General features: G+C 45.7%; 1 protein-coding gene across 2 annotated transcripts in view; it reads right to left on the reverse strand.

The window, feature by feature from the left end:
- LOC123363683 (peroxisomal carnitine O-octanoyltransferase-like) overlaps window positions 1-11,872 on the reverse strand; it is a 40,693-nt gene extending 28,821 nt beyond the window's left edge. Inside the window, exons 1-3 of one of the 2 annotated variants that reach the window (XM_045004951.1) lie at window positions 11,827-11,867; window positions 9,616-9,736; window positions 1,057-1,181 (exon numbers count right to left, since the gene is read on the reverse strand). In XM_045004951.1, the coding sequence (XP_044860886.1) occupies window positions 1,057-1,181; window positions 9,616-9,727 (237 nt within the window). In that variant the 5' untranslated portion in view covers window positions 9,728-9,736; window positions 11,827-11,867. Of the gene's footprint in view, window positions 1-1,056; window positions 1,182-9,615; window positions 9,737-11,826 lie in introns of both variants that reach the window. The other variant, XR_006576859.1, reaches the window with a different exon arrangement.
- Between the last annotated feature and the right edge of the window lie 1,729 nt (window positions 11,873-13,601).

Below are 13,601 nucleotides of genomic sequence, written 5' to 3' on the forward strand. Positions count from 1 at the left end.
GTAGTTCCTTTTTCTCTTTCTTTTTTGTGAGGCCACCTGACTGTCAGATTGCCATCACATGTATTACTGCTCTCCACAAAAAGAAAGAGACTAGAATGTATGCCCTCTAGGGCACAGACCATGGGTAAAATTTTCAAAAGTTCCTAAATGACTTAGGAGCCTAAATTCCTCTTTCAAACGTGACTTAGACAATTAGGGGCCTAAGGGCTCATCTACACAGCAAGTTACTATGTGGCTAGCCAGGGTGTGAATCTACAGTGCTCCTGCTTGTCACATGCTCCAGGACTTTCATTTGGAAAGTGTCCACACAGGCTATTTCTGTGTGGAAAGGTGGTGCATTGTAGATTCACACCATGACTTGTCACTCAGTAACTGGCTGTGTAAAGAAGCCTTAAGAATCATTGCAAGTCAATAGGACTTAGGATCCTCAGTCACCTGACTGCTTTTGAAAATTTTACTCTGTGTTGTCTGATGTGTTCTTCAGCATCTAGAACATTTGGGCTTTTGAGCACTATCACAAACCAAATACTGAGTCATCTTCAGCCTGTGCAATATGACAGCATATGATACCGCAAGATAACTGAGTTAAATCCAAGTTCTTATTTGCTGTAATCTTATTTATGTGATTGTTTACTGAGCCAGCCATAACAAAACGAGTAATAAAACTGGTCTCTAACAATTCATAAATATAAAAATGTTGAACAAAACACTGTATTTTCATAGATTCCTCCTCCTTTTCCAGTTTGTTTAGCTATTAAAATATGTAGTCTTTGCTCCGTCAATAAACACTAGTACTGGGTCTCATATGCAAAGGTTTGGCCTGACCCTGAAAACATTATTCTTGTAAATAACTCTAGTCACATAATAAAGTTAAGTAACAAGAATAAGGAAGGGTTGAGCCTAAAGCTCAGCGCTTCACAAGATCAGGCCCTAACTAGCTCACTTTCTGACTGTTCTCTGCAAAAATACTGTTGTCTTATACTCCGAAAACTAGATGTATCAAGATCTATGAGAAACACATAGGAAACCTTAAATAAATCATAATTCAAAACATACCCAATTCTTCTTCTCTTTAGCCCTTTCCAGTAACTTATGCTGCAACACTTTTCCAATCCCATGTTCAAACTTTTTAACTATGTCCTCAGTTCTTTGATATTCTTCTTGATTTAGGAATGGTTTTACTGTAAAAAAGGAAAATGTATATAAATACAGATCTGTATCAACTCCCCACCATGCAGACCCTGAACCTGACAGACCCCAAGAGAAATTTTTAATATAAATAAATACAGAGGTCTTTGTTGGAAGAAAAATATATTTTAAAAAGGCCAGAGTAAGTTCTAGGAAATCTTTATGTAAAAATATATTAAAAAAATGTAAGTTAAATAAGACTATCACTCTTCTCAAATAAGAGTGGATACAAAAGGCCTGCTACATCAAATAAGAGATTAAATCAAATAAGAGACTGAAAACAGAAATATTTAGGACCTAAGCTGGTAGATACTATGGAGTTCTGTGACTCTGCAGCTCCCATGAAACTCGTTCACTAATCAAACTTGTTTCTACTTTGTTTGTGGGCACAGTACCAGCCTAATACATTGGGTGAGTCCACACAGCTATCACATTATTGCATCAAACATAAGCTACTAGTCTTCACCTTCAAGGCTCTTCATGGTCTAGCCCAGTGGTGGGCAACCTGCGGCCGCGTGCAGCCCGTCAGGGTAATCCGCTGGCCACCACTTCACACCGCTCCCATTGGCCGGGAACGGCAAACCGCGGCCACTGGGAGCTGCGGGCAGCCATGCCTGCGGATGCTCAATGTCAACAAACTGTCTCGTGGCCCGCCAGCGGATCACCCTGACGGGCTGCATGTAGCCTGTGGGCTGCAGGTTGCCCACCACTGGTCTAGCCCCAACCAACCTGTCATCTCTCAATTCACTTTCTAGATAGATACTTACCTCCAACTGGGCAATGATGCCAACCTCCATTGCCTCCTTGTTAAATTTTTAAACAAGCACCTTGGTGCTTTCTCCACTGCTGCCCCTCATGCTTGGGAGAAGCTCCCTGTAAACATCTGCAAAACTACCTCATTATCCTGCTTCAAATTCCTCCTTCAAACTCTCCTTTGCCATGATGCCTACAAAAACTTGATAACAGGTGTGCTAAGACCACTGCCTATCATGCTGACCAATACCGTCTCATTGTTTTCCTGTACTCCTCCATTTATATTGTATCATGTTGGATATTATACTCAGGCTGGAAAGCAATCTGGGGCAAGGACTGTCTTTTTTGTTCATACTCTCTTAGCAGCCATAGATAGGCTTTATAATTAATCAAATTGGATAACCTCTTTAGGTTCCTGATAGTCTCCTGCTCCTCACAAAACCCCCTTGGTTAAAATCTAGGGGCCTGATTCTCCAATGTTTTACACATTTTGTAGCCATTTACACCTGAGGGAAGTGAGTACAAAGTGGATGTCCAACTCTGCTATCCTGATTTAGTAGCTCAATACTTCTGAAATACTTTGGGCAAGGCTGCTGCTTTTGTAAGTAAGATCCCTATATTACCCTTGAGATTTCATGACCATTTATATTGACTATTACTCTTCCAAGTTTACTTGCATGTTCATAAGACATGTTTAATGAAAATATAGCTATAATGGTCTTAAAAAACACTAAGTCCAGTTGTAATGTTTCCATGGGTCCAATATATTTTTCTGGCATTCTTTTTCAGTTTTGTATAATTTAGTCTCCATTTTTATTTTATTTTTTGGTGCTTTCAAAATTTCAGTGTGTGGGGGGAAAGATTATTATGTCTTCATATAAAACTTTTTATATTTCTGTTTTGTAGGCTTTCCACCCCAGAGGTGTAACACCCCCACTTATATTTTATACAATATATTCCTTTATCTGGTTTGTCATTTGACACACATAGTGCTCATGCTTCATAGTCTCATGAACAAGTTATTCTAGAGCACAGAACAGTGGTATATGGTCTGCTGACACTTATCTATTTGTGTAATTAGACTGAATTTTCTACTATGTTCCTAGTAGCAGGGAAAAAAGGTCAATCCTTGTGTGGGAGTAGAAGCCAGGATTTTGGTCTAATGGAGTCTTTCTCCAAACATCTATCCATATGGGTTGCTGAATTTGCACTGGGTAGCATGGGATATGACCGATTTCCAATGTAACAACTGATCTCTCCTTAGTAATTATCTCTACGTCTAAGAAGGTGATTTTTCATTAATGCAGCATGAACAAAGTCTTTCAGAGAAACTAGATGTTCTACACTACACAAGCCTTGGGTATCCCATTTGGCTAACCATGAGCCTGTGCTGTTGTGTGTATGTATATACTTCTTATGGTGTTGCCAAAGTAACTTCTTGTTTACAAAGGCTATGTCTACACTACAGACCTCATGTAGCCACTCTATGCCAGGAGAAACCACCCCCAATGAGCGGCGGTGGCTATGTTGGCAGAAGAGTGTCTCCTGCCTACGTAGCGCTGTCCACACCAGCACTTCTGTCGGTGAAATTTATGTCCGTCAGGAGGGTATTTTTTCACATCCGTGACCAACAAAAGTTTTACTGACAAAAGTGCTAGTGCAGACATAGCCTGAGATTAAAGCTCCTTTTTTCCCCTCTCTGGTTTTGTGATAAGTATACATAACACACCCAGAAACATGGAATTTCCCCCTCCCCCCAAAAAAATCACTCTTACCTTTTATTTTATGACTATGTATGAACATATTTGAGTTTGATTCCTTATATAGTCCAACACCACATTTTTTACACCAACATAATTTTGCTTAATAAAAACATCAGTGTGGCTTCAGTTACTTTTTAAAGAAAGATGCATTCTCATTGGTTAATCTAACCATTAAACATGTTGCTTTACACATAAATAGAGCCTTTACACTAGATTTGGTACATCCTTTTGCTACCTAGGAGCGTACACTATAACTATATGTATTTACTGATGTAAAGATATAGCTTAATATTTTCAGATTCCGATAAATTAGACGTTTTTAGTACGTTAGAAAATGGAAAATGAAAGATTACTTATTTACTAGATAACTTTTTGCTTATGATTTGTGTCAAGCTGCATTAAGATGGCAACTGGAATTTAATTAAACACGCAACACAGCATAAAATTTATTTTTATTAAACAAAACAAGCTCTTAATGCAGCACATGACCTGTTGTGTCATATTCATAAAGCTTGAACTCAAAAGTTAGATATTTTTCCTCGATTCTTTCTTTATATAGAAAAACAGCCTTTAACCTTGAGCCTTTAACACAGAGTTTTTGATAGAGGCTTATGGATTCAGCGTATATTTTTTATTTAAAATGTTTTAAGAGATAAATATCTCAGGCGTTAACGTTTTGTATTTTATTTAGATTTAATTTTAAACAGGTTTATTGTTAAAAAGAAAAAATTAAATAAAAAAATAAAATGTAAGTATTTTTTTAATTATATTTTTTTAATCCATCCTGCCTCCGGACCTGAAAGACAAGGTTCTACAGTTGAGCTAAAGAGACAGGATTGCACGCTCAGAGCTGTAACAGACACACATCTTGTGTGGCTCAAGCATAGAAAGGGACACTACACATATTGACCGGAACCAATGGTCTATATCTGCATGGAGTTCATTGCAGGATCAGGACCTTAAGCTGCATCTTTCTCTCAAAGTCTTATCATACTAGATTGATAAATATACCTGTGTTGTTTGACCTTTTGGGATTTATGTGGGTGAGTGGGTGTGAGGGTAAACAGTTGAACTAACCTCACTGATAATGTTGAGACCTGTCCAGTTAAATGTGGGGTTGCATATACAGTTCAAGAGCAAAAGTGTGCAAACGCTCTGAGAGAGCTTTAATTCATTCAGGTACAGTTTATTTATTAATTTGGAGAGGCAGATTTGATTTCCAAAATTCAGTTTTAATATGCAATTCTGCTATGTTACAATCTGCCCACAATCACAGCACATCTTTATTTTCTCCCTGTAGTGCAGTTCACTAGAATTAAAGTGGGGTTATTTCTGAGACACAAACGTTTGAGACACTTCCCCTTTTTAAAAACAATATACCCATTAATTTAGCACTCTGCATCAAAAAGAGTGACATAATAGCCTTAGACTTAAACCTTACGCAGGCCCAGCTACATCACTCAGGGTTGTGAAAAATGTCACGCCCTACATGATGTAGTTAAGCTGATCTAACCCCTCTGTAGACTAAGTTATGTTGATGGAAGAAATCTTCTGTCGACATAATGTCACCTCTCGATAGGGTAGATTTACTACAGTGACAGGCAAAACCCTTCCTTTGCAGTAGTGTCTACATACAATACTGTGGTGTAGCTGGAGCACTGCAGCTGTAGCATTTGTAGTACAGATATACCCTCAATTAACCATAGCAACAGAGGGCTTGTCTTCATTGCAACAATCAGCTTGAGTTAGTATACTCAAGTTACTCCACTCAAGCTACTCTAGCTCAAGTGAAGGTGACCACACAGCAAAACAACATTTGAGCTACATAGAGTGATCTGATTAGTAGAATGATTCCAATAGCAGCTGAAGAGTTGTAACTTGAGCAGCGGCATTCCCACTGCTTTACAAGCTAGAGCATCAGTAGCACTATAACTTCAGCCCACCTTCTGAGAGTATTTTTATATTGCAATAAAACATTTCTGTCTGCCCCAAGTCAGCTGACTCAGCCTGGCAGGGCTATAAAATTGCAGTGTAGAGGTTTAGGCTCGAAGCCCAGGCTCTGGGACTCCGAAGGGGGAGGGTAAGCTTGAATCAGCTAATAGGCTAGCCACAGGTGTTTTACTGCAGTGTATACATATCCTGCGAGTGCCTTTACGCTGCATACTAACTCAGGTTTGATCCCAGGCCCCACCTCTATCCACACGCAAATCAATCTGGCTCGGGTCCTAGGACCCTTCCTAGAGAACTACATCAGAGTCTGAGTCCCGCTGTGACTCGGGTCCAAGCCCTGTCACTTTGTAGTGTGGATATAGCTTAAGCCGCAGACCCGAGTCAGAAAGTCCTGCAGTGCAGTCTGGATGTATTAGCATGGCTAAAAGACACAGGTCCAGCAATTGTAAAACCAAGGTTACAATGCAGCATGACAACTCAAGCACAAGCTTGGAAACAACGAGTCCACAAGCCTGGGTCCCACAGTCTTGGGTTTCCAATGCAATGTAAACATACCCCAACAGGCTAGCAAGCACAGGCTTAAAGCACTGCTTTAAGTTGAGCTAGAAACTTGTGTGTTTATATGGATGGGAGTCAGGTTAGGGACAAAATTCATAGCTTGAGCTAACAATGCTGGAAAGACTCACTCATAAGGGGCAAGATCCTGCAACCACAACGCCAACTGGGACTTTTCCACTGATTTCAGTAGGAGCAGAATTGAATGCAAAGTGAGTTTGGGGATTTGGGCACAGATCCACAAAGATACATGGAGGCCTAAGTCTGAGTTGTAGGCACCACTGCAATCCACAAAACTCTTGTTTAGCTACTATCTAACCTTGCTTGGTGCCTACATTTTTGCTGTAAAAGTTCCCTAGGTGCCTAAGTTTCTGCCTCTGAGCACATACACTGCTGCCTCACTCTAGGCATGCAGATGCTTATCTCCTCCCAAAGCCCCAGTGCAATCTATGAACTGGGGGTGAGGGGCTTCAGCCTATCTCATCCAAAGGCCCCAATCCAGTAGGTGTGCTCAGAAGATGCCTACCAGATCAGGTCCCACTCCAAATCCAGCCACCAGAGGAGGTGGTGTCATCACCACCCACAACTTTTAGCCCACTGGATACAGTGTTCACCTGGGATGAGGGAGTCCCAGGTTCAACAGCCATCTCAGACACAGAGAAAGAGGATTTGAACAAAGACCTCCCAAATGTATCAGGAGAGTGTTCTAACCACTGGGCTATGGGATATTCTAATATAGGTTTCTCTCAATGTCTCCTGCTGAAGCTGTTTCATTTTGGATACATACTTAGAGTTAGGGAGGTGAGGGGGGGGGGGGGAGAGAGAGAATGAATGATTCTATCGCCTGGTGGTTAGGGCAGCTGCTTGGGTGGTGGGAGACCCAGGGTCCACTCCAACTTCTCTCATTATTTTGCAGCTGTTCTATTGTATATAAATAATGAAAGAGTGAATGGCGCAGGGGAATTGGACTCTGGATTGTCCCTCCCTCCACCCTCCAGGCTAGAATATCATTCTCTTTCTCTCGCCCGATGACACTAATTATTTATCCAAAGTGGATACAGGAGACCCTGAAGGAGACCCATACCAGTATATATCATAGCTAAGTGTGGGAAATCTCACTCCATCAAGCAGAGGGGAAGCTGAACCACCTGTTTCTCCTACATCCTACTCATTCTCACAAGAAATGGCTTAGACTCTTAAGTCACCTGACTTGAAGAGAAGTGTTCCCAGCCATGGATCGCACGCAGAGATAGTTGCCTAAGTCCAAGCTGCAGAGAATCACCTATTTCCTGAGAGGGGAGGGGCATCTCCTCTTAGCTAGTTTTGGTGGATCCCATTCCAAGGTCTCTCTCTCTCTCTCAATTCATTTTATAGGGAACCTAGCCACCTAACTCAGGCTCTGTGAATTGCACTGTAGTTCCTGTGATTTTTCTTAGGTGTCTAAAAGTTAGGCTTTGCAACACTCAGTGCCGCAGCACTTGATCCCTCTGTGGATCTAGGAATTATGGCATAATGTTTGTTTCTAGTTGGGTACGGCTGTCAGAGCCCCACCTCCAAGGCAGTTGCTCAGGTAAAGTTTTTCCATTACAGGTGGGTTAGCAGGAGAAATTGCAGTAGTTGCAAAGAAAAATTCAGAAGTCTCAGAATTCTGGCAGTGATTTAAGGAAGGACAAAATTATTTAGAAAGAAATTTAGACAGCTCATTCCTATATCTGTGACCTGTTTACTATACAGTAACTCCTCGCTTAACATCATCTTGGGTGACGTTGTTTCTTAATTAGAGAATGTGCTTGTTTAAAGTTGCGCAATGCTCCGTTATAATGTTGTTTGGCAGCCGCCTGCTTTGTCCACTGCTTGCAGAAAGAGCAGCCCAATGGAGCTAGCTGGTGGGGGCTTGAAATCAGGATGGACCAGCAGCCCCTTATCAGCTCCCCACTCCCCTAAGTTCCTTGTGTGCCAGCTGCCCAGCAGGCTATCAACTGCCAGGCAGTTCGGGTGTCCCTCCCCCCACTACTGTGTGCTGTTCCTGCCCTCTGCCTTGGAGCTGCTCCTGGGAGCCTCCTGCTTGCTGTGTCGAGATGGGGTGCTAATGTCAAAGTGTCCTCACCCCCTGCTCCTGTACCTCATCTCCACAGAGCGGGGAGGGGGAGAGAGAGAGAAGACAGGGCTCAGGACGGAGGAAGCTTGCTGGCAGCAGCTGCTGTCTCAACTTGCTGGTCTACTTAAAAAGGCAGTGTAGAGTGGGGTCACGGTACTTAAAGAGGCAATGCACATCTCTCTCTCACACACACGTGTGTGTGTGTGTCTCTGTCTCTCTCTGCCATGCTGTCTCTCCTCCCTCCATTCAGGCTACCTTGTAGAGTGTGAGGCTACATTCACAACGTGTTATCTCTTGAGGGCTCAGCTGAGTGCTAGTTCAACATTTAGCAGTAAGGCATTCCCTGAGAAATATCCCACTCTCTTTCACTCTCTGACTTCACCTCCTCAGCCAAGCTTCACAATCATCATTGCTGTGTATAGTATTAAACTGTTTGTTTAAAAACTTATATTCCATGTGTGTGTGTGTGTATGTATATATACACACACACACACACACACAGACTTTTGTCTGGCCAAAAAAATTTCCATAGAACCTAACCCATCCATTTACATTAATTCTTATGGGGAAATTGGATTTGCTTAACATCGTTTCGCTTAAAGTAGCATTTTTCAGGAACATAACGTTAAGTGAGGAGTTACTGTATAAGGCTACGTCTATACTACCCGCCCGGGTCGGCGGGTAGCGTTCGACTTCTCGGAGTTCGATATATCGCGTCTCATCTAGACGTGATATATCGAACTCCGAACACGCTCCCGTCGACTCTGGAACTCCACCACCGCGAACGGCGGTGGCGGAGTCGACAGAGGAGCCGCGGACTTCGATCCCACGGCATCTGGACGGGTGAGTAGTTCGAACTAAGGTAGTTCGAGTTCAGCTACACTATTCGCGTAGCTGAACTTGCGTACCTTAGTTCGACCCGCCTCCCTAGTGTAGACCAGGCCTAAGAGTCTAACATAATAGAGGTCTATGATTTACGAATCAGCAAATTCCATCTGGCATAAAACAGAAGAAGAACGCATTCATATTTGTGTTCTCCCTGCCACCTTTTCCTTTGTGGCATTTTGTTTACTAGATGGTAAATTCTTTAGGGCAGGAGCCTTGCCAAGTGAGATTGCTCAAAAGACTCAAGCAGACTTTTGGAGCTGTATAAAAAATTGTATTTACAAATGTGAAAAGTGCCTTGAAATCTTTGTTTATATGGGGATGCTGGACAAAGGCAGCCACAAGCAAACAAACACCTATTTCCAACAATTTTTGGACCTCTCTAAAAGAGAAAAGTTTATTAAGGGATTATAACAGTTATACCTGCATCGAGGTATCTCTTTAAAGATTCATCAAGAGTAGGCACTGGCAGTGAAGGAAGAGAATTCTGGTACTGGAAGGTTCTCTCTTCAAATTCAAACACTTGGTTTTCCATGATGTGGATCTGAAGCAAAATAGTAATTATGAAGCCTAAATTAGATAGAATGCTTACATATCCCCACTCCACTTTTATCTACTTTGCTTGGATTTCTGCCTCTTATATTGTAAAACACAGAATTACAGAAATGTAGGGACCTAGAAGAGGTAATCAAGCCCAGCCACCTGTGCTATGGAAGGACATATCTAATAGAGAAACCAAACACCACCATGGTAACAGGGCCAGAAAAGTCTCTTGGTGGCACAACGCTCGGAGTGGGTGACGGATGCCCAAAACAAGATGTGGAATCTATTACTTGGAGGCTGTTTACAGTTCCTCTGGTAACATCTCAAGGGTTCTGAATTGTCCAGTGCAGGGGTAGCCAACCTGTGCCTGGGAAGGAGCCAGAATTTACCAATGTACATTGCCAAAGAGTCTCAGTAATATGTCAGCAGCCCCCCATCAGCTCCCCCGACTCCAACCTGCAGCTCTCCTTGCCCACCGGCAGCCCCACCAATCAGTGCTTCCTGCCTGCCGCGATCAGCTGTTACGCGGTGCACAGGAGGTTCTGCATGGGGAGGGGGGAAAAGTGAGGGCATGGCAGGCGTGGGAAAGGGGTGGAGTGAGGGCAGGGCCTGGGGCAGGCAGGGGGTTGAGCACTGAACACTCTCCGGCACATTGCAAAGTTAGCATCTACAGCTCCAGCCCCAGAGTCAGTGCCTATGCAAGAAGCTGCATATTAACCTATGAAGAGCCGCATGCAGCTCCGGAGCCGCAGGTTGGCCACCCCAGTCCAGTAGGTGCTCCAGTAATGAACTATGTAAGCAGTAAAATTTTAGAACTAGAAATATATTTTGGGAAAGATGGAAAGCATCTAGTACTTACCCTTTGTGTTCATAATTCATATTAGTCCAATTACAGTCAGATATAAATTGTTCATTACTGATTATTGCAATTTTACAGTCTAAACACCATCCATAACATTTTATATTTGATTTTTAAAAACAAGATATTGTTTTTAAAATGTGCACATAACAAATACCTCTTTTCTATAAACCTTTGTACTACTATAATTCCTTTATTATAGTGTTACATCGCACTTAGGGTTGGTTGACACTATCAAATTATGTTGATATAGCTACGTCGCCTAGGATTTTCCACACCTGCAGGATGCAGTTATACTAACCTAACTCTGGATGGAGAGAGTGCTATGCCAACGGCAGGGCTTCACCCATGGGCACAGCTACCCACTCTGGAAAGGTGGGGATGGATTACCTATGTGGATGGGAGCCGCCCCTGCGCATGGGCAGAAGTAGTGTCTTCACTCAAGTGAAAACAACGAGGACGGGGCACCTTAAACACTAACAGATGTATTTGGCCATAAGCTTTCCTGGGTAAAAAACCCACTTCTTCAGCTGCATGGAGTGAAAATTACAACTGCAGGCGTTAGCGTCCGGCTACCCCCGATAGGTCACTAAAGAGCTGGAGCTGCAGCCTTTTAACTGCAGACAAACGCTTGGACTGTGGCCGTGGCCTGCTCCTTGTGTCAGCCTGTGAACACCAGGCGCACCAAGCACGGAACAAACAAGGACTCGGCCTCAACGGGGCCTCAGCCGGGCCTGGGCGCAGGACGGGGCGTGCAGACAGGCAGCGGGACAGGGACTTCTGCCTTACTCAGTTTGTGCCGATTGCTCGTGGGCCTGTGGCCAGCCAGACGCGCTCCCCAGGCCCAGCGGCCCTGGAGGAGCTTAGCGGGGGCAGCTGTGGGCGAGGTGCTGGGAGATGCGGGCAGGCTGGGGGAGTTTCTAAGAGCTCTGCTGCCCCAGGGGTTGTTTGGGGGCACGGCCCCGGCCTAGGCACACGGCGCTGGCGGGTGAGTACGTGCAGGCAGCTCGCTACGCCCCGGCCTGGCCTTTCGGGCCCCCAGGCCCCCTCCCCGGGGCCCATCCCGCGCTGCAGGTGGCAGCCGTGCCCGGGGGGGGGGGGGGTCCGGCCTCGCCCCCCTGCAGCAGCCGCCAGCTCGGGCAGCCCTGCCGGCGGGAACAGCGAACGGGGCTGCAGCGCCCCGGGCAAGGGGGCTGCAGCGCCCCCGCCAGCGGGCCCACCGCGGAGCTCACCTCGCCCCTGCGCGCCCGCCGCCGCCGCCGCCAGCCCCGGCCGCCCCGCAGCCGCAGTGACGTGGAGCGCAGCAGCCGCAAGCGCCGCTGGGGCCTCGCCCTGTTCAGACTTGGCGGGGCGGGCGGGAGGCCGGGCCCCGCGCCCTGTGCAGGGACGTGAGTGAGACACGCGTCCCTGCAGCGCCGCCGCCGCCGCCGCTCCCCAAAGCCGCGCTCCGCTACCGGCGGGAACGTGTCACAGCCCCAGTCGGCTCCTGGCCCCGCTCAGCCCCCCCCCCCCAGGAGCCCCCCCACGCACACACTGACCCCGCCCACCCCACGGGAACCCCCCCCCAACACACACTGACCCCAATGGAACCCCCCTGTACACACACCCCGACCCCGCCCACTCCACGGGAACCCCCCTGCAAACACACACTGACCCCGCCCACTCCACGGGAACCCCCCCCGCGCACACACCGACCCCGCCCTCCCCCCGCGAAACGCCCACCCCCTCCACACACCAACCCCACCCACTCCACGGGAACCCCCCTCCCGCACACACACACTCATGCCCTGGCCCTGCTCATCCCACGGGAACCCCCCACCCCACCCGCGCACACACACCGGCCCCGCCCACCCCACGGGACCTACACGCGCACACACACATGCACACATCCCGCCCACCCCACGGGAACACCCCCGCACACACACACACCCTGACCCCGCCCACCCCACAGGAACACCCACCCACCCCCCGCACACACACACACACACGCCCCGACCCCGCTCAGCCAACAGCAGGGTGACCAGACGTCCCGATAAAATCAGGACTGTCCCGATATCGAGCAGTTTGTCCGAAGTACGGTCCGGACACCATGTGTCCCGATATTTTGTTTCTGGTGTTTTGGTTTTTTATTTCCTCGTTGCTTAGGCTGCAGTGACCGGCAGGGGGAGCGCCTTTTCAATTGTTAAACTCACTTCGGCGGCAGGTCCGTCGGTCGCCATCGGTCTTCGGCGGCAGGTACTTCCTTCTTTGGCCTGGTCTACACTGGGGGCCACAAAACGAAATGAAGGGCTAGAAAAAATACTTTACAGTGACAAAGTTAAAAAGCTCAATCGGGTTAGCTTATTAAAAACAAGATTGAGCTGTGACTTGGTTGTGGTGTATAAATACCTTCACCTCATGTGAACAAAATAGGGGTTCTAGAGGGCTCTTTAATCTAGCAGAGAAAGGCAGAGCAAGAAGCAATGGCTGGAAGCTGAAGCAAGACCAATTCAAATTAGACACAATTTTTTAACAGTGAGGGTGATTAACCTTCAGGACAGACTATTAAGGGAAATGAAGTATTCTTCCTCTTTTAATGGCTTAAAATCAAGAGTGGATGCTATTCTGGAAGATATATTTTAGTCAAACACAACTTGTTACTGGACTCAGTACAGGAGTAACTGCATGAAATTCTATGATGTTATACAGGAGGTCAGACTAGATGATTTAATAGACCCTTCTGGCCTGAAAACTCTGAAACCTGTTACCGGCCCTTCTGCACACACTTTATCAAAGTTCTCCCCTCTGTGTGGATATTTGGTGCAGTAATTGGTCATGTCAGGATTACAGACCATTAACCTTGCTTATGGAGAGGTAGAAAGCACCAATTTATACAGAAATTTTATGCAGAATTTCATGAAGAAACTTCCATTCTTTTCTAAACAAGAGTCTTATACAAATCCTTAGGAATGCTTAAATATGGGTGTCATTAGTGATCAGCACAAACAACAGCAACAATTGCTCAATT

The sequence above is a fragment of the Mauremys mutica genome, chromosome 2 (genome assembly GCF_020497125.1).
Source record: "Mauremys mutica isolate MM-2020 ecotype Southern chromosome 2, ASM2049712v1, whole genome shotgun sequence".
Classification (NCBI taxonomy): Eukaryota; Metazoa; Chordata; order Testudines; family Geoemydidae; genus Mauremys; species Mauremys mutica.